The 19,689-nt window shown below is 42.5% G+C and overlaps 1 protein-coding gene across 1 annotated transcript in view; it reads right to left on the bottom strand.

The window, feature by feature from the left end:
- Positions 1–19,689, bottom strand: part of cfap54 (cilia and flagella associated 54) — a 55,368-nt gene that overhangs the window by 26,750 nt on the left and 8,929 nt on the right. Inside the window, exons 24-50 of the mRNA XM_080041445.1 lie at positions 19,536–19,658; positions 16,814–16,894; positions 16,531–16,645; positions 16,057–16,146; positions 15,828–15,954; positions 14,901–15,068; positions 14,519–14,607; positions 14,198–14,352; positions 13,750–13,959; positions 13,373–13,572; positions 12,932–13,064; positions 12,547–12,676; positions 12,163–12,324; positions 11,777–11,986; positions 11,456–11,543; positions 11,137–11,307; positions 10,967–11,033; positions 10,598–10,783; positions 10,422–10,508; positions 10,214–10,333; positions 9,908–9,955; positions 9,668–9,809; positions 9,392–9,537; positions 9,109–9,263; positions 8,894–9,017; positions 8,225–8,402; positions 6,910–7,067 (exon numbers count right to left, since the gene is read on the bottom strand). Of these exons, the coding sequence (XP_079897571.1) occupies positions 6,910–7,067; positions 8,225–8,402; positions 8,894–9,017; positions 9,109–9,263; positions 9,392–9,537; positions 9,668–9,809; positions 9,908–9,955; positions 10,214–10,333; positions 10,422–10,508; positions 10,598–10,783; positions 10,967–11,033; positions 11,137–11,307; positions 11,456–11,543; positions 11,777–11,986; positions 12,163–12,324; positions 12,547–12,676; positions 12,932–13,064; positions 13,373–13,572; positions 13,750–13,959; positions 14,198–14,352; positions 14,519–14,607; positions 14,901–15,068; positions 15,828–15,954; positions 16,057–16,146; positions 16,531–16,645; positions 16,814–16,894; positions 19,536–19,658 (3,663 nt within the window). The remainder of the gene's footprint in view (positions 1–6,909; positions 7,068–8,224; positions 8,403–8,893; positions 9,018–9,108; positions 9,264–9,391; positions 9,538–9,667; positions 9,810–9,907; positions 9,956–10,213; positions 10,334–10,421; positions 10,509–10,597; positions 10,784–10,966; positions 11,034–11,136; positions 11,308–11,455; positions 11,544–11,776; positions 11,987–12,162; positions 12,325–12,546; positions 12,677–12,931; positions 13,065–13,372; positions 13,573–13,749; positions 13,960–14,197; positions 14,353–14,518; positions 14,608–14,900; positions 15,069–15,827; positions 15,955–16,056; positions 16,147–16,530; positions 16,646–16,813; positions 16,895–19,535; positions 19,659–19,689) is intronic.

Genomic DNA, 19,689 nt, shown 5'->3' with positions numbered 1-19,689 from the left:
CTGTGAGAATAACGCAGCGACAGGCAGGGCTAGTGGCGCAATGGATAACGCGTCTGACTACGGATCAGAAGATTCTAGGTTCGACTCCTGGCTAGCTCGTTGCGCACTTTAGCTTGTGAGTAGTTTGTTCCCCGTGTCCTGCCGCACAACGCTGTTTGTCAGAAAACACTACGACTTGAGAGGGGAAAAGTACGTTTCCTCCCAACATGGAATCAAAAGCATCTGACTTCTCCAAATTCACTGAGTCACAATTATGTTGAAGTATCTATGTCGGGTCTAAACTGCTAATCATTATGGTTGAGAAGCTAAATTTGTCCATGGACCACATATGAAACAGTGCCAGAAGAACCGTCCCAGAAATGTGACAGTCTTTGGTCACACGTCAACTGTAAAAAACGAGCCACTCAGTAGAGCAAGCAGCCGTGATCGTATAGTGGTTAGTACTCTGCGTTGTGGCCGCAGCAACCCCGGTTCGAATCCGGGTCACGGCAGCAGTTGTAAGCTGTACTCCTGCAGTCTTTTTGACAAAACTTATTTGGTTGAAGAAGATAGCTGGACTCAATTTCCGAGGTGATGCCCCATGTTTTCCCTCTCAAACAGTGGTTTGACCAGCTGTCTACACAGTTTCCTTCAAAATAAAAGACCACGGCTGTCTGGCTGCGTGGCTGTGAGAATAACACAGCGACAGGCAGGGCTAGTGGCGCAATGGATAACGCGTCTGACTACGGATCAGAAGATTCTAGGTTCGACTTCTGGCTAGCTCGTTGCGCACTTTAGCTTGTGAGTAGTTTGTTCCCCGTGTCCTGCCGCACAACGCTGTTTGTCAGAAAACACTACGACTTGAGAGGGGAAAAGTACGTTTCCTCCCAACATGGAATCAAAAGCATCTGAATTCTCCAAATTCACTGAGTCACAGTTATGTTGAAGTATCTATGTCGGGTCTAAACTGCTAATCATTATGGTTGAGAAGCTAAATTTGTCCATGGACCACATATGAAACAGTGCCAGAAGAACCGTCCCAGAAATGTGACAGTCTTTGGTCACACGTCAACTGTAAAAAACGAGCCACTCAGTAGAGCAAGCAGCCGTGATCGTATAGTGGTTAGTACTCTGCGTTGTGGCCGCAGCAACCCCGGTTCGAATCCGGGTCACGGCAGCAGTTGTAAGCTGTACTCCTGCAGTGTTTTTGACAAAACTTATTTGGTTGAAGAAGATAGCTGGACTCAATTTCCGAGGTGATGCCCCATGTTTTCCCTCTCAAACAGTGGTTTGACCAGCTGTCTACACAGTTTCCTTCAAAATAAAAGACCACGGCTGTCTGGCTGCGTGGCTGTGAGAATAACACAGCGACAGGCAGGGCTAGTGGCGCAATGGATAACGCGTCTGACTACGGATCAGAAGATTCTAGGTTCGACTCCTGGCTAGCTCGTTGCGCACTTTAGCTTGTGAGTAGTTTGTTCCCCGTGTCCTGCCGCACAACGCTGTTTGTCAGAAAACACTACGACTTGAGAGGGGAAAAGTACGTTTCCTCCCAACATGGAATCAAAAGCATCTGACTTCTCCAAATTCACTGAGTCACAGTTATGTTGAAGTATCTATGTCGGGTCTAAACTGCTAATCATTATGGTTGAGAAGCTAAATTTGTCCATGGACCACATATGAAACAGTGCCAGAAGAACCGTCCCAGAAATGTGACAGTCTTTGGTCACACGTCAACTGTAAAAAACGAGCCACTCAGTAGAGCAAGCAGCCGTGATCCTATAGTGGTTAGTACTCTGCGTTGTGGCCGCAGCAACCCCGTTTCGAATCCGGGTCACGGCAGCAGTTGTAAGCTGTACTCCTGCAGTCTTTTTGACAAAACTTATTTGGTTGAAGAAGATAGCTGGACTCAATTTCCGAGGTGATGCCCCATGTTTTCCCTCTCAAACAGTGGTTTGACCAGCTGTCTACACAGTTTCCTTCAAAATAAAAGACCACGGCTGTCTGGCTGCGTGGCTGTGAGAATAACGCAGCGACAGGCAGGGCTAGTGGCGCAATGGATAAAGCGTCTGACTAAGGATCAGAAGATTCTAGGTTCGACTCCTGGCTAGCTCGTTGTGCACTTTAGCTTGTGAGTAGTTTGTTCCCCGTGTCCTGCCGCACAACGCTGTTTGTCAGAAAACACTACGACTTGAGAGGGGAAAAGTACGTTTCCTCCCAACATGGAATCAAAAGCATCTGACTTCTCCAAATTCACTGAGTCACAGTTATGTTGAAGTATCTATGTCGGGTCTAAACTGCTAATCATTATGGTTGAGAAGCTAAATTTGTCCATGGACCACATATGAAACAGTGCCAGAAGAACCGTCCCAGAAATGTGACAGTCTTTGGTCACACGTCAACTGTAAAAAACGAGCCACTCAGTAGAGCAAGCAGCCGTGATCGTATAGTGGTTAGTACTCTGCGTTGTGGCCGCAGCAACCCCGGTTCGAATCCGGGTCACGGCAGCAGTTGTAAGCTGTATTCCTGCAGTGTTTTTGACAAAACTTATTTGGTTGAAGAAGATAGCTGGACTCAATTTCCGAGGTGATGCCCCATGTTTTCCCTCTCAAACAGTGGTTTGACCAGCTGTCTACACAGTTTCCTTCAAAATAAAAGACCACGGCTGTCTGGCTGCGTGGCTGTGAGAATAACACAGCGACAGGCAGGGCTAGTGGCGCAATGGATAACGCGTCTGACTACGGATCAGAAGATTCTAGGTTCGACTCCTGGCTAGCTCGTTGCGCACTTTAGCTTGTGAGTAGTTTGTTCCCCGTGTCCTGCCGCACAACGCTGTTTGTCAGAGAACACTACGACTTGAGAGGGGAAAAGTACGTTTCCTCCCAACATGGAATCAAAAGCATCTGACTTCTCCAAATTCACTGAGTCACAGTTATGTTGAAGTATCTATGTCGGGTCTAAACTGCTAATCATTATGGTTGAGAAGCTAAATTTGTCCATGGACCACATATGAAACAGTGCCAGAAGAACCGTCCCAGAAATGTGACAGTCTTTGGTCACACGTCAACTGTAAAAAACGAGCCACTCAGTAGAGCAAGCAGCCGTGATCGTATAGTGGTTAGTACTCTGCGTTGTGGCCGCAGCAACCCCGTTTCGAATCCGGGTCACGGCAGCAGTTGTAAGCTGTACTCCTGCAGTCTTTTTGACAAAACTTATTTGGTTGAAGAAGATAGCTGGACTCAATTTCCGAGGTGATGCCCCATGTTTTCCCTCTCAAACAGTGGTTTGACCAGCCACCTACACAGTTTCCTTCAAAATAAAAGACCACGGCTGTCTGGCTGCGTGGCTGTGAGAATAACACAGCGACAGGCAGGGCTAGTGGCGCAATGGATAACGCGTCTGACTACGGATCAGAAGATTCTAGGTTCGACTCCTGGCTAGCTCGTTGCGCTCTTTAGCTTGTGAGTAGTTTGTTCCCCGTGTCCTGCCGCACAACGCTGTTTGTCAGAAAACACTACGACTTGAGAGGGGAAAAGTACGTTTCCTCCCAACATGGAATCAAAAGCATCTGACTTCTCCAAATTCACTGAGTCACAATTATGTTGAAGTATCTATGTCGGGTCTAAACTGCTAATCATTATGGTTGAGAAGCTAAATTTGTCCATGGACCACATATGAAACAGTGCCAGAAGAACCGTCCCAGAAATGTGACAGTCTTTGGTCACACGTCAACTGTAAAAAACGAGCCACTCAGTAGAGCAAGCAGCCGTGATCGTATAGTGGTTAGTACTCTGCGTTGTGGCCGCAGCAACCCCGGTTCGAATCCGGGTCACGGCAGCAGTTGTAAGCTGTACTCCTGGGGCCTATCCGAAAACTCTTTTTTGCATAGGAAATTTCCTTTCCTATCGAGATGACCCGGAAGTGCTCGGCAGATAGGTGAATCCGAATAACCAAAATGCATAGGAAAGGAGCCTCGATTCATCCTTTAACCCTCCTTTAGCATAGGTTACTCCTGACCAACCTTTGCTAAAGGAACGTAGATAGTGGTATCCCATAATCCTTTACGGCGTCAAGATTTAAAGCAACAGGCCACCGCCGGAGTTTACCGACTCTACACGAATACAAACGAGAGGTAAAACAGAAGAGAGGAGAGGAGAAGAGAAGAGAGGAAGATTTAACTCGGCTAAAACAAAATACCCCCCTCCCGTCTCCCCCATTAAGATAATAAAGAACTCATAAAAGACCAACATCATAATAGTTATTTTCGTATCACATAATTTACACCATAAGAAAAGAAAATACCAACTTCACATTTAATGAAGTTACTGGGGGCAGTTCATTTCAACATCAACATAAGTGTAGCCTCTTTTTATTCCACATGTGAATTGGGATATGGGAGTGATTCTCACTCTGTTGGCGACAACCTGATTAAAATCAATATGAAAAGAATGCATGGATCAAACGAGCGCTTGTTGTAGTCCATTTTCGGAGAATAGTGTAGTTTCATGCTAGACTCACGTCAGCAATACTCGCCGTCGCGCAATGACGTCGGTTAGGAAAAGTGGAGTCGAATTCATTTGAAACAGCGCTGTCCTTTCCTATGTTCGATAGGAAGCACCTTTCATCTCTCCTTAACCCCGATGACGTTTAGGGGTTAAGGCATAGGAAAGGAGGCTTATAGGTTAGGAGATTGGACTTTTCGGATAGGCCCCTGCAGTCTTTTTGACAAAACTTATTTGGTTGAAGAAGATAGCTGGACTCAATTTCCGAGGTGATGCCCCATGTTTTCCCTCTCAAACAGTGGTTTGACCAGCTGTCTACACAGTTTCCTTCAAAATAAAAGACCATGGCTGTCTGGCTGCGTGGCTGTGAGAATAACACAGCGACAGGCAGGGCTAGTGGCGCAATGGATAACGCGTCTGACTACGGATCAGAAGATTCTAGGTTCGACTCCTGGCTAGCTCGTTGCGCACTTTAGCTTGTGAGTAGTTTGTTCCCCGTGTCCTGCCGCACAACGCTGTTTGTCAGAAAACACTACGACTTGAGAGGGGAAAAGTACGTTTCCTCCCAACATGGAATCAAAAGCATCTGACTTCTCCAAATTCACTGAGTCACAGTTATGTTGAAGTATCTATGTCGGGTCTAAACTGCTAATCATTATGGTTGAGAAGCTAAATTTGTCCATGGACCACATATGAAACAGTGCCAGAAGAACCGTCCCAGAAATGTGACAGTCTTTGGTCACACGTCAACTGTAAAAAACGAGCCACTCAGTAGAGCAAGCAGCCGTGATCCTATAGTGGTTAGTACTCTGCGTTGTGGCCGCAGCAACCCCGTTTCGAATCCGGGTCACGGCAGCAGTTGTAAGCTGTACTCCTGCAGTCTTTTTGACAAAACTTATTTGGTTGAAGAAGATAGCTGGACTCAATTTCCGAGGTGATGCCCCATGTTTTCCCTCTCAAACAGTGGTTTGACCAGCTGTCTACACAGTTTCCTTCAAAATAAAAGACCACGGCTGTCTGGCTGCGTGGCTGTGAGAATAACGCAGCGACAGGCAGGGCTAGTGGCGCAATGGATAACGCGTCTGACTACGGATCAGAAGATTCTAGGTTTGACTCCTGGCTAGCTCGTTACGCACTTTAGCTTGTGAGTAGTTTGTTCCCCGTGTCCTGCCGCACAACGCTGTTTATCAGAAAACACTACGACTTGAGAGGGGAAAAGTACGTTTCCTCCCAACATGGAATCAAAAGCATCTGACTTCTCCAAATTCACTGAGTCACAGTTATGTTGAAGTATCTATGTCGGGTCTAAACTGCTAATCATTATGGTTGAGAAGCAAAATTCGTCCATGGTAAAATTCTTCTGAATGACAAAAAAAAAAAAAAAAGGGCAAGTTAACCTCTCATGGCGCTTTTCCACCGCACATGTAGCTCGACTCAACTCAACTCGACTCAGTTCAACTTGGTTTGGTAGCAGCACGGGTCGTTTTCCACTGCAAATAGTAGATGAAAAATGTTAAAGAAATATCCCCCTTGTATCTGTTTGCTAAAAGAAGTAGAAGAATATTGTGACGGGCCATTAAAAGGGAGGATTGTTGTCCCGATGTGTGACTCTGCCACACAGTCAGCTGTAGGGATGTGTCACGTACATCCCTATGCACGTAAACACAGGCATCATAAAATTGACTGTTAAGTGCTTGTTTCAGGATACGTGTTTTCAAATGCAAGCCGTGTCTCAGCCTGAATATTTTTTTGAGGTAATCAGTTCAGTCCGAGGCTTGTAATGCAATCGCTCGCTATCATGTCTGTCCCAGCTGGCTACTATAGGCTATTTAGCCTAGCTGCTAGCTGCCCTACATGACTCCTCTCGTATGTTTAAAGTAACTTCCCCAACAACCAACACAACTGGGTGAGCTTAGCGAATATATAGGCAAAAAATCGGATCTGTGATGCAAATCAAATAAAAGAGAGCCAGAGAAGGCAGCACGCGGCGAGACAAAGCACACTCAAAAGAGAGTTGGGGAGACGGCCGGCGTCACCTTTTAGCATCGGCTCAGCTCGCTTGGAACCTAGAGCGAGGCGATACCAAAAAAAGCAGCCGCTGCAGGTTCCAGATAACATGTTTTCGCGGTGGAAACGCCAAAAATGCGAGTTGAGTCAAGTCGAGTTGAGCTGATACCATGCAGTGGAAAAGCGCCATTAGTCTTGAAAAAAATACTTAGGGATATACTGTACATTTGACAAGTGGCTTATATTCACCTCAAAGAAAGATATCATATCTGGGTAAGCCCATGGACAATATGGACATACATAAAGTCAACCAAAAAAGTATAAACCACTTGTTATCATAAATGTCGCCTTTTTTATTTTAAAATCTCCTGGCATTTTTCAAAGTATTAAATTGACATACAATGGTATCTGTTAATGGTACCTGAAGCATTGTTATGCTGTGATCAGTCTTTCCTCTCTCTGCTTCCAATTCTGCACCTTCGACCATCAAAAGAGCTTGAATATCGGGTTCTCCACATAGTCTACATTCATTAAGACCCTCCTTTAACACCCGGACTGCCTCCTCGTTAATGTTCTTACCTATGCACACAGAGAAACATAATACAAAGATTCAATACCTAATATCCATAATCCCCAACCTATACGAAGACATTAGCCATTACAAAATGCTAAAAAAAAATGCACTTACATTTTCTAATACTAAATATTGCAACATAAACATGTACACACATAGGGCTTTCACTCTAGCATGGCTCTGTGGCAGCCGGCTTGTTCACAACCTAATATAAATTGGTTCTGAACCTGAAAAGTTGGTTCTCAGTTGGAACCAGAGCCGGCCCAAGCCTTCAGGGGGCCCTAAGCGAAATATGATTAGGGGGCCCCTCTCCAATGTTAGTGCTGCTGAAACTATAGATATGCATCATTAAAAAGCACAAGACCATGACATTGGGGGTTAAACTTTGGTTCCACTCAAACTGGTACGAAAGCATAGCCTGGTGCTACCAGACCATCGTACTTCATTTAATTTGTACAAAAGGTCTGGAACTGCTGTAATTGGCAAACGTTCACTCACTTGGAGGCGGGTGTCAGTTGAAGTTTAAAACTATTGGATCTGCCCAGTGCCACTCTGGATTAACCAACCAATCGCATCACGTTTGGTCGTGACGTATGTCATGAGCCGGCTTCTGACGGTGCGTTCCAGTTGTACAGGGAACTCGGAAATTTCCGACTTCACTACATAAGTCTATGGATCTACCGGTACCTAGCAACGGTAACTTGCTAGAGCCTAACGTTTAGTTATTTGGATGAGAAAGGTTGTAGGTGTCCATATTTTCCAGAGCAGATGCACTGGAACACAGACAGTTCAGAACTCGGAACTACCAAGTCGGAAATTTCCGAGTTCCGAGAATAAAGAAACGCAAGATTCAACTGAAACTGGAGCGCGACTTCGACGTCATCGTTCTCAGCCACTCGCTCTGTTCGCTGATTGGACCGCCAAAAGTCTGGCTGAGCAGGATCCCACTAATACGCCCCAACCCCAGACTGACCACTGAAGTGAAATGAAAATTGAGCAGAAGTAGGTAGGCGGGCGGAGCCAGGCTAACGAAAGCAGGCTGGTTCACAAAAAAGCACCAAGGTTCTTAGATGCCAGAATGGAACCAGAGCCAGAGCCAGCACCAGAACCGTGTCAGTGTGAAAGCCCTATTAGTAATACTTTCTGTAGGAGGGAAAAATACCAATTAGTTTTGACATTTGTAATCCTTTGAAAGCTGTTCCAGGGACGTTTGCAGCCAAACTGTGGACCAAAGCCAGACGGCAACGTAGCCACAGAGGAATTCCAATTCTTTCACTGGCCTCAACTTCTCTGGGGCACTCTCCACGCAAGGTGTTTGACACACTGCAATCTGTAGTAACCTGCAGACAGAACATAGCCTATATAGAGAAATGCGTACTTACAAAAATGTACAATCATTCACCATTGGACTGCCCAAATGTGGTTATGTGAAGTTCACAGGGTGGGTTAATTTTAGTACAACAGCAGTCAAAGTGGATTTAACCGTGGATAACTGCTTTGACACATAATGCATTAAGTGATCACATCTTTCAAAATCAATGCATTGTTTTCTCACTCAACTCAGCTGGTGGTTGTAATGTTGTGTGTAAACTGGTAAGGGTATAAAATGCTTGAGTTTTTTTCAAAAAATCATATAGCTATCTATCTATCTATAAAGCAAGAAACGTCTGTCTGTCTGTGTGTGTGTCTGTGACTCGCATATCTCTCTGAGTTTTAGTCAGATCGGCCTGAGCTTCCGGATATTGCTTGCGCACGGCAAGAAGGTGTGCATCATTGATTGCTTTTGAAGTTTTTTGGACGGGTAATGCACTAGTTTATATGAACATGCTACCCGTTCACATCCAGTCCTGGCATGTGGGAGTTCAGATGCCGGTTTCAAAGAGCCATGTATGGATCCTCTCACGATTACAGGAGACGTTTGCAGCAACACCAACGATGTCATTGCCATCTCAGAACTGAAGGAGAATGGTAAATTGGAAGGTTATTAAGGATATACAAAGATAAACATGTGAAAAAGCACAGTGCACCTGCATAATTCTCGAGTACCTGAGGGCAGCATGTCCTTGCTGCAGGTATAGGTTAGCCTTTAGAAGATTGAACTCTATTGCCAGTTCCAGGTTCTCCATTTCGCTACATGACTGAGATTTGAGCCACAGTGAAATGCAGTGCAACAAGGAGGATGTTCCTTCTAACAACAGAAACTACAACAAAGGAGATGACACATATGGACAAGTTGACACAAAGAAGAAAAAAAGTTACTCCATATTCACGGTAAGGTGCCAGGAAGAAATTACAGTAAGTAGGAAGCACCTGAAGAATTGTTGATTACCTTAATTCTTCCAGGAGTGAGCTTCTCGTTCTCTGTATCAAGATTAAGCACTTTTGTCTCTTCTGTCTCTAGACAGGAGCCCTCAGTGTAAAGTTTTGAGTTCAGCAAACAACTCTGGCTGGCACAAGCTTCTCCTTCAACAGAATCTGAAAAACATTTCCACTTATAAATCTATTTGATGCACAGTGAGTCTTTGTTTGAATACACTCTAATGAGGAATGTAACCCGATCCAAAGAATTAACACAAAAACAAAAGGAAGTGAATTGCTGACAGACCTGGAATAGGAGGGCCATGTACGGTGTTACTGAGCGCCAGGACTAGTTTAATGCGAGCAAGGTTGAATCGGAGGCACAATGTGGATCCATACAGCGTGCGGACCTCTGGAGTAATGTCACAGTTCACAAGTTCTTCCAAAGCCTAAACACAAGCAATGTAAGATAAAATTATTCTGATAAAAAGCCCCCACCCCCAAATATTATTTTCTGAGACAAAAAAAAATCGTTAATATATAGTACCTCAGCATTGTCCAGGAGAGACCTGTTGCTGTAGAATGTCTTCACAGGCTGCACAATAAGCACACTTTATAACATCGAATAAAGGAGAAGCCATTGTTCAAAGCCGACTGTCTCCTACTAGTGTTTAAGTTAGATTTATTAGTCACAAATTCCATTAAATATTTACAGTATAATAAATACAAGATTACAAGTTAAAACTTAACTGAAAGTCCATGTCAACAAAACTTAGATGCAATATTTTAACAATACCAGTTTACACAAACGAAGAGAAAAAAAGGCTAAATGTGAACAATTGTGTTTTCATACTTGGAAATTGTCGTTTGCCATGTAGTGTCCATAAGGCAGAAGAATCCCTGTTCCTTGCGTGAGCTGAACTGTTTCCTTCACAGCTTCAGTGAACAGACACAGTTCGGTAAGGGAACGTATCTGTAGAAAACACAGACTAAATACTCTGGAAGGACAGTGAAAGGAAAAACTATCACATTTTCATGTAAAAAAACACAAAAAAGCTCACCTTAAGTATTTTGCCCTCAACAGTGCGATGCAAATCTCTGCACACAATCCCAACTAAATGTATGTAAAGGGCAAGTACGGGCAGTAACTGAAATTACAAACAGGATTTATTAGTAATTATTTATGGTGAGTATTGCAGTTCAAAATGAGGACATTAGACAGTGTTCATGTGTGTACCGTGATATAGTAGCCGGTGCTGAAAAGCCATTGACTAATAAAGTTAAGCCCTGTTACAGTGGTGCCGAGGTGAACCCTGTGGGGTTCCGAGAAAAGGTCAACTCCAGGGAGAAGCTCATCGCTGATGCTGTGATACGCATACTGGAGGTCGGCCTCAGGCTGAGCCAGGGAGCAACATAGCACACACTAGGGAAGTGGGTGATGCAAACAAGCATCATGTCAGAGTGATTGCAAGCAAACACACACACAATAGAACACACAGTGTACAGTCATGAGAACAGGAACCCATATCGTCATTATTTCCCCGCATTCAGCAACACAAATTAAAAACTTTTTAATTATTAACATTGACTGGACTGGAATTACTACCTTAAAGAGGTGAGCTGACAGGAGACAGCACTTGGTCCGCTGGCTGATATCAGAAGTTAAGATATACCTGTGGATCAAAACACATCTCTCAAGAGGTTTTAAAGGCAAATCCTTGCAACGCACATGGAGAAAAACACATCAAATCTATGATAAACCTCACTGAAACCTACTGCGCAATCTTAGCAGTGAGCCCAGCCGCCTGTAGACATCCCCAAATGCCAGCCTGTTTTAGGGTTTGTTGCAGGGAACCGCCCACAAGGGACACACCGTCCCATTTCTCTACAGTGCCTGAGATCTGCAAGGCACAATCTACAGCTTTACTCCAGTAAGAGTGTGCTGCCCTGGAGATAAAACACAAGCAAGGATGAAATTATTATAAGATTGTAAGGAAAATCAGGAAAACCTCAACAGACTTAATTGCAGGTAAATGCATACAATAAAAGGTTGCTTTCTTCAACACAAACACACACTCAGCCAACAGATGCTTACCGTGTGTTTCCATTGTAGAACTGTAGGTTTCCCATTTCATGCAGTGCCAGAACTCTGAGGGAGTAATGACCGTTGGCCTGGAGATACTCTGAGGAAAAGGTGAAAGGAGATGGGAAGGAAAGTAAGAGATTTGGGATCCTGACAGCCTAACACATACTTCATCCAGATAGTCCACTCTATTATCTTGTCATTCAGTTGACTGGTACTCTGTATAACCCATGTCACTCAGTGTCCGACGTATTTACAACTACTCAGTTCTTGCCTTGTTTATAAAAACTGTGCTATTGAATCATTTCTGGGTATGTATTTGTGTGATCTTACTAATGGATGTGGAGTATGCAGCAGTAACCGTCGGCATGTGGTCATGGCTGATAGGGAGGCTGTAGAGAGCATTTGGAGTACTGTAATCCTCCTCCGTCAGGTCGCAGGGTTGGCTGTTTGGAGTGTGTATAACTACAGGACAGAAATTGACCAGGCTTGCAGAAAGGCTGAGACCTCTGCTCTGACTGTGCTGCAGCTGTGCTGTAAAGCCTGGAGAGAGATAGAGCATGGCCAACAATGAGAGAGACAAACAGTTGAGTGTGTGTGTGTGTGTGTGTGTGTGTGTGTGTGTGTGTGTGTGTGTGTGTGTGTGTGTGTGTGTGTGTGTGTGTGTGTGTGTGTGTGTGTGTGTGTGTGTGTGTCTACTCAATCAGCACAGAACTCACAGGGCTGTGTGTATGCCAGAAGCAGTGTCAGCAATGAGCGACTATGCTGGAAGAACTGAAGACAATGTGGTCTTCTCTCAAGAGCTTGACAGTAACAGCGCAGCGTGTCTTCTACATCCAGAGGAACGCACACAAGGGAGAGGGAGTGCTTCTTCTCTGCACCTTAGGCACACAACATTTATGCATGAAAACATCAGACACAAACTGACCGAACAAGTTTGATCTTTGTACTTTCTTCGCTGAGTAACATTTTGTAATCTTGAAATTCATTACAGTATCTCTCCGTTACACCATTTATTTTTTGTATTTGGATCATTTAAATGACTACCGCATACAAAAATGTATTGAAATAATTTGACATGACAAGAGGCTGGCTGTTTGAACCTTTAAGTTCAACTGCGTCTCGATGAGTGGATTTTTTGACTGCTGTTTTTTGGAGAACGGACGGTTGCTGTGCAGTGTGAGGGGTCCATCCGCTGAGCAGCTGGGAGCCTGCATAGCTTTGGTAATTTACCTGAAATATAAGCACCACATATATATTGTACACATACAATACACACACTGCATACGCCAAAGAAATGCATAAAATTAAGCAATTATTACAGTTTTGGTGGGGTGAAAAACATAATGTGAATACGTTTCTCAAGATATTATAAACAGTTGTCATACCCAGAGTGTTTTATAACACAGTTTGTTAGGCCTGCTTTTACATGTTATACTTTGTTATAGTATCATATATAAGTATATAGAATGTGTGGATATGTGCTACCTCTTTGCCAGTTTTCTGTGTCTTCACATGGTGTGGTTGTGGGACAGCAGGTCCGCCAACGGAACTAATCCTTTCAAGCAGCCTTCTCTGAGCATGGACTAGTAGAGGAGTTACGATCAAGGCATAGCGATCCCTAGGTATGGAAAGACAGATGCGCAAGCACACACACACACACACACACACACACACACACAGACACACACACACACACACACACACACACACACACACATGCACAATCAAGTCATGAAATTACATGTCAATCAAGTCATGAAAAATATGATTTATATTTATATTTTACGATAGTGTATGCTGTGTTTTTATGGTCTTACAAGCCCTTAAATGTACAAGCTCCACTCAAAACACTCCTAATATTACCTCCCCAGTCCCCAGTCTCTCTTGAATGCTACCTCTTTTTTGAAAGAAATGTGTCATATTCACCTTGTGTATGAGTTGAAAACTAAGGCAAAGTGGGCCAAGCTTTCCCATTTGCCGCTGTCATGGAGACGCTCAAGAGTGTGCAACACCAAAGTGCAGACCCAGCGCAGGTCCACTTGGGTGCTGTCATCCAGCGGAACTGAGAAGTGGAGACTGGACTCGAGTTCCTCCTCAGTCAAGTCGCTGTCATATAAATTCCACAGCTAGTAGGGACACAGATGAAGATAATGATGAAAGTCACAAACAGGACTGTTACATCGTGTAATCTCTGTGAAGAAAACTTTAGCGACCATAGCAAACATATTTGTATTTTATGATTTAAAAAAAAAATATATTTATGTGTGAATGTTTTAAACAAGCAAACTATGTGTGGCACTCACCCCTTCTCTGTTCAGCATGTCCATGATTAAGTCAGTAGCCAGCACTAGAAGCGGCGTGAAGGTTGTGTTCAGCTGTTCTGCTGTGATGGAGGTGGGAAGATCAAGCTGAGCAGCTCTCTGTACTAGGAAAGTGATTCTGGAGCAGTGGTCCCACACTGTCTGACACACACACTGCAGAGTGGTCCAGTGGCTGCCACGATGGGCTAACACCTGGACAATATAAAAAATAGATACATAAAATACAATAAAGATCACAAAAATTATTCAAGTAAAATCAAAAGTACCTACGCTACATAATGTGCAGTATGTGAATGGACAACAGAATACAAACACTGTGAAAAGGTTTAGAAAAATTTATGGTTTTCATATAATAATACACAAAGTTAGTGAAGCCTGGATTTAACCTGTACACTTTGTGTGAGTGCATGTCTTTGTATGTGTACAATACCATGGCCTTTTGGAGATGTAGAGCAGCTTTGTTAAGTGAGTCCAGTAGCAAGGCAGCAGTGTGTCTGTGCGTCTCTATCTGTTGATCCACAGTCTGAAACGAGTCCTCTCCCTCCTCACAACTGTCATCGGTGGCAGAGTCAACAACTCTGACTGCTGGAAGAAAAGGTTGAGACAGGGATAAAACAAAGGCCAGGGGATATTTCAAAATTTTCAGAGCTTGTGCTTTTTTCCTCACCCTCCTTTTTTCTTCTGTCTTTTTGTGGAGGCACATAATCCCTTACAACGGAGTGAGAGGTGTGTCTGTCTGTGACAAGCTCACGTTTAGAAGATGGCACTCGCTGTGAGGTCTTTCGCACCAGGACACCAGAGTAGGCCAGAGAGAAACACAAGGGATTAACCTGGCTGTACCTAAAATAAAGCAGATACACACGAAAATGTGTATGTAGAATAATTTCTAATTCAAAACCAATGAGCATAAAAATACTAAAGACTTCAAAAACTAAAAGTCCATTTAATATATTCCAAAACTAAAGCGATGCAATCCTGCTTATGGGTAATCAACATTTGTCTCTGTGTTGACATGTAATTGTAGTAAGTAAACCCTTAGGCCAGTTAATGTAACTAATGAAGCCGATCAATAGTTCCCAGGAAAAACACAGAAAAGGTGTAAGGCAGCTGGTATCTTTTGAGTAAACCTGTACTGCAAGGCTCCCCCATTCAGCTGATCCAGGCCCTGGTAAATCAGCGCTAAATGGGCTTTAGCGATGCTGTAGTTGAGGTGAGACTTCCACACTCTCTCCTCACAGCAGACGTTCCTCAGCTGAAGCTGCTTCTTGTGGCTCAGCAGGTTCTCCACAGCCTGCGTCTCCCTACACAAACACAGATAAAAGTACAGTAAACATGTGGTACTGTGAACCCATGCATATAATTACACACACAAAAATACAGACATCCCCAGCACACAGTACCTGTTATTTCGCACTCTCTGAGGCATGCTCTGGGGCATTTTCTGCTTTAGTTTCTTTCTTGCATCATCATGAGGTGTGTTGATCTGCCTGATCTGCTTCAAAAAGCATAACATACTTTTATTTGACTTCTACTTCATCATTCATAAGACAGAGAAACAAGCAGCTCAAATATTTGACGATTAAATCATTCAGTTGTAGCAGGATAATCAATGTACTTGTGTACATACGTATACATGTTAGGTATTTGTGTGTATGTAATGTAATGTAATTTTGTGTGCATATTTGTTTTTTCACCTGGGGTGGTTCATTTCCTTTCGAAGCCTGAACGCCTATTCTCTTTTTACTTTGACCATTTCCCTCCAAACATTTTGTGGGCAGTCCTATCACTTCATCACGCCTGACAAAGAGAGCAACATTCACATTGAGTGAGGCCTTTATCGCTTTAGGCAAACCTGCTACAATAAAATTATAAAAAAAATAAGTCTCTGTGTGTATGTGTGTTTTTCTGTTTGTCTGGGTCAGTCTGTCGCCAGATTTTCCGCTAACTGTTCATGTGATCTACGTCACACTTGGCAGGTGTGTTGCTGAGGAATTAAATTAAAGCTGAATCTTTACTTTTACAATTTCAATTAATCAAGGGGATACATAGTAGAAGAGCACCTTGAAAGAAATTCCATTATGCTTTGTCCCCACTTTAACACAAGGTCTGGGTGGCCTTCTTCCATGGTTCTCTGGAGAAGTAGTGCCGCAAACTCAATAAAATATGGCTTGCGTCTCTGCTTCATCACTATCAAGAACACACACACAAAAACACAGGTGTAAATACAAAAGTATTATTATTTATTCTAGGTTTTACATTTTTAAGTGTGACATTTCAAGTGTCACTTACCCTCTTGATAGGCATCCTTTAATGTGTTGTTGAAGATCAGATCATACAATATGGTTGGATCATCAGTGCAAGTCAGTGGGCGTGAAATCTCTGTAGAGAAAAGACAGTATACAATGTGGAGCTGAGAAAAAAACAGCTGAGTGTACATTTTTATGATTTTAAATGTAGTCTTTCTAAATAGATGTGCAATATGACAGCTCTGGTGATCCTGAGGCGTACCCACAAGAACATTATAAAAGATTATACTTGCTAACTTGTACTACTAATGACTAGTTTCATTGGTTGTGTATTGCTGTTGCCTAAACATTTTGAAATAAAAGCCATCCTTGCATATTTTCAAAAAACATGGCTATAAATTGAATAACAAACTTCTTGCCATACACACCATCTTATTTTCAACATATTCTTTAAATAATCAAACAATCAAAGTCTGGTGTAAATTTGTGTGTGTGTGTGTTTGTGTTTCTGTGTTACCATTGTCTGCCGTGAGAACTTCAGTTATGATTTCCTTCTTGTTCTGGCAATTCAGTGCCTTAAGCTGAAGATTTGGCTTCCGTTCACCCTTGACTGTAGCATGATCTGTCTTGGACTACACAAACACTTGCATGTTAAAGAAAAACATTCTTCAGTTGGTGAATATTCAAAATTATATAATATCAAAACATGACTAAAAATATATTTGTCTTTTGCTCATGATGCAGCATAGCTCTAACGGTGAGGACGAATCTTTCAAATACATTTCCACTGTTCCTGATACCTCATAAACCTCTTGGAGTAGCCTGCGACCACAGTCCATCACCACAGAAGCCATCTGATGCTCCCTGAGCACACGTAAGGCCTGGTCAGGAAAAAATTGAGGATGAGAAATGGTTTTATGGAAGGCTCCTGATTGGTTATGATTTGGGATGTATTGGAATTGTAAGTCACTGTGAATAAGTGCATGAGCTCATGCTCAATATTAAATAGGCTATGTAAAAACAAAAAAACAAAAAAAATCATAGTTCCAGACTGGAACTATGGTTTTTTTGTTTTTTTGTTTTTGGCGGCCTGTTTTAAGTTTAGTTTTAGTCTAGTCTTTGTGTCAAATTGTCATTTTAGTTTTTATTAGTCTTAGTCACGTTTAAACTCTTTTTAGTCTAGTCAAGTTTCAGTTGACTAAAAGTCTTGAGCTTTTTAGTCTGCTCTTAGTCAGAATGATCTGGGACTATTTTCGTCTAGTCTTAGTCAACAAAAGCTGATGACATTTAAGTCTAGTCTTAGTCAATGACTTTTGTATTTTAGTCTTTTTAGTAATGCAATTATACCCAGTTAATATAGTACAATTACCTAGTATAGTACAGCCAAAATCAAAATGTTCTTTAAGTCCCCCATTTCACAAGTCAAACAAGGTTATCTTATCTTATTATATTATTGTTACCTTATAGACTCAAGAATACATGCAATACCAGACACGGAAGACGCTCTGATTGAATTTACATCATATTTATTTGAGCTACCAAACATGTAAGAATGCCGGATTCCTCAACCTGAACAGCAGTCTGGTGGAGCTCGGACAGCTTCTCTTTGTGTTTCAAAATCTCCTGTCTAATGACGTACATTTATATAAAATAAATAGGCCTAAATAAAATAGCTTCAAATGACAATGCCAGAAAAAAATGTACATTACATTCAAGTTTAATTAAGAGAAACAATGTGCTTGAATGCTAGAGCTACAATAACAGGGGTATAATGACCGTTGCTAAGGACCTACGTCATAGTTTTGATGGATAGACGTCCACAAACAGGGCTACTACTCGTTCAGAAAACAAGGAATACTTTTTCAACATGACTTTGCATGTATCAGGAGAGCAGGGAACACAGGAGTAGTGTTGTTTTTGGCGGCCTGTTTTAATTTTAGTTTTAGTCTAGTCTTTTTGTCAAACTTTAATTTGAGTTTTTATTTGTCTTAGTCACGTTTAAACTCTTTTAAGTCTAGTCAAGTTTCAGTCGACTAAATGTCTTGAGCTTTTTAGTCTTCTCTTAGGGTGTATTCACACATGGAAAGTCCGTTAGTTCACTTGCTTTGGTCCAGACCAAATAGAATTTGGATTTTTTTGTTTGGTGTGGTCCACTTTCATATTGCCCCTTTTGCAAGTGAACCAGCATTACGAAGCAAAACCACACGTGATCTAAGGTCATTCATTCATTGGACAGACATTCTGGGGTGGAGAGAAGCAGGAAGAACGAAGTAAAAACTGCGAATTTATCATTGATATAATATGGAGTTAAAAATAATAAAAATGCCTACATCTAGCCTATAAATAAAGAAGAAAAAAATCTAATTATTGTTGTTTCATATGTTTATAATATGTAGCCCTATGACAATGCCACGTTATGTGGCTTCTAGCCTACGATGTGAAACATAATCTTTACTGTATTTTTGCTGCTGGACGCGCGACTCGCGTGAAGAATAGGCTCAAACTGAAACACAGCTGATTAAGCTGTGTATCAGCTGGGTGTCAGTTCGGCGCAGTTCAGCACCAAACTGACACGGGGACAGTATTGACGGTCCCGTTGGGAAGAACAATAAAAACACACACTTCATGCAAAGCGCAGCGTGAACCTGTTGGCACTGTAGGCTACGGGAGACGCTCCTCTCCATCTGATCGCTGATCCGCACGCATCATTATCAAATGTAATATTTTCGCTCGGGGCTCCCGGTCAAACCACAACTAATCTTCCTAACAATGGCGACAACAACACTTTCCCATAATGTGAAGCTGATGGCGATTTATTAAAAAAGAAAAGAAAGAAAAGGCGCAGTGCTTCCTGCAATTGGGTCGGATCGAGTCCGGCCAAATTCACACCACAAACGAACTGCAGCAGAGTGCGTTTTGAAGCGCATCGAGACTACCTCTTCAGCTGGGTCTCGGAGCGTTTGTTTGGTCCGCCCCCGAGTGCGATTGCTGTATTCACACCTGTCTGAAAGATGCGCACCGAAGGTGGAAGTGCACCTGAGTTCGTTTCAACCGAACTAAACACAGCATGTGTGAATACACCCTTAGTCAATATTATCTGTGACTATTTTCGTCTAGTCTCGTCACTGTCACGTGAAAAAGGTTAGTTGACGACGATATTTAGTCATACATTTTGTTGACAAAAACAACAATAGTTCCAGTACACTTATCAGTCAAAACAATTGAAAGAAAGTTAATATGCTAAATGTATGCTTTTAAATGTTCTATAAAAGGTGGTTATACAGTTCATACAAGTGAAAATACAGAGAGAGTATGTTAATTGAATTATACCTGTTTTTAAACATAATTGCACTTAACATCACAGTATGCTTTGGAAGCATATTTTGCAAAAATTTCCAAAAGTTAAGAGGTAATGGTAGATTCAAGCATGCAGCTCTCACACACAATACTAAAACTTCTATTGAGTGCACTGCATGCACATACAGTATAAACTGTGCATACAGTATACACATGCAGACAAACCTTGGACAGGTAGTAGGTGATGCAGGCTATCATGTGCATGAATGATTCTGAGGTGTATCCGGTCCACCTTTGCTTGAGAAGATCTGAATTCTCCTCCAAAACTATCAAGCACTTCCTGAGCACCTGAACATCAGAACACAGAATGTGTCAGAAT

This window comes from Ammodytes marinus (genome assembly GCF_949987685.1).
Source record: "Ammodytes marinus genome assembly, chromosome: 14".
NCBI classification, from domain to species: Eukaryota; Metazoa; Chordata; class Actinopteri; order Uranoscopiformes; family Ammodytidae; genus Ammodytes; species Ammodytes marinus.
This window is presented reverse-complemented; position numbering and strand designations above follow the sequence as displayed.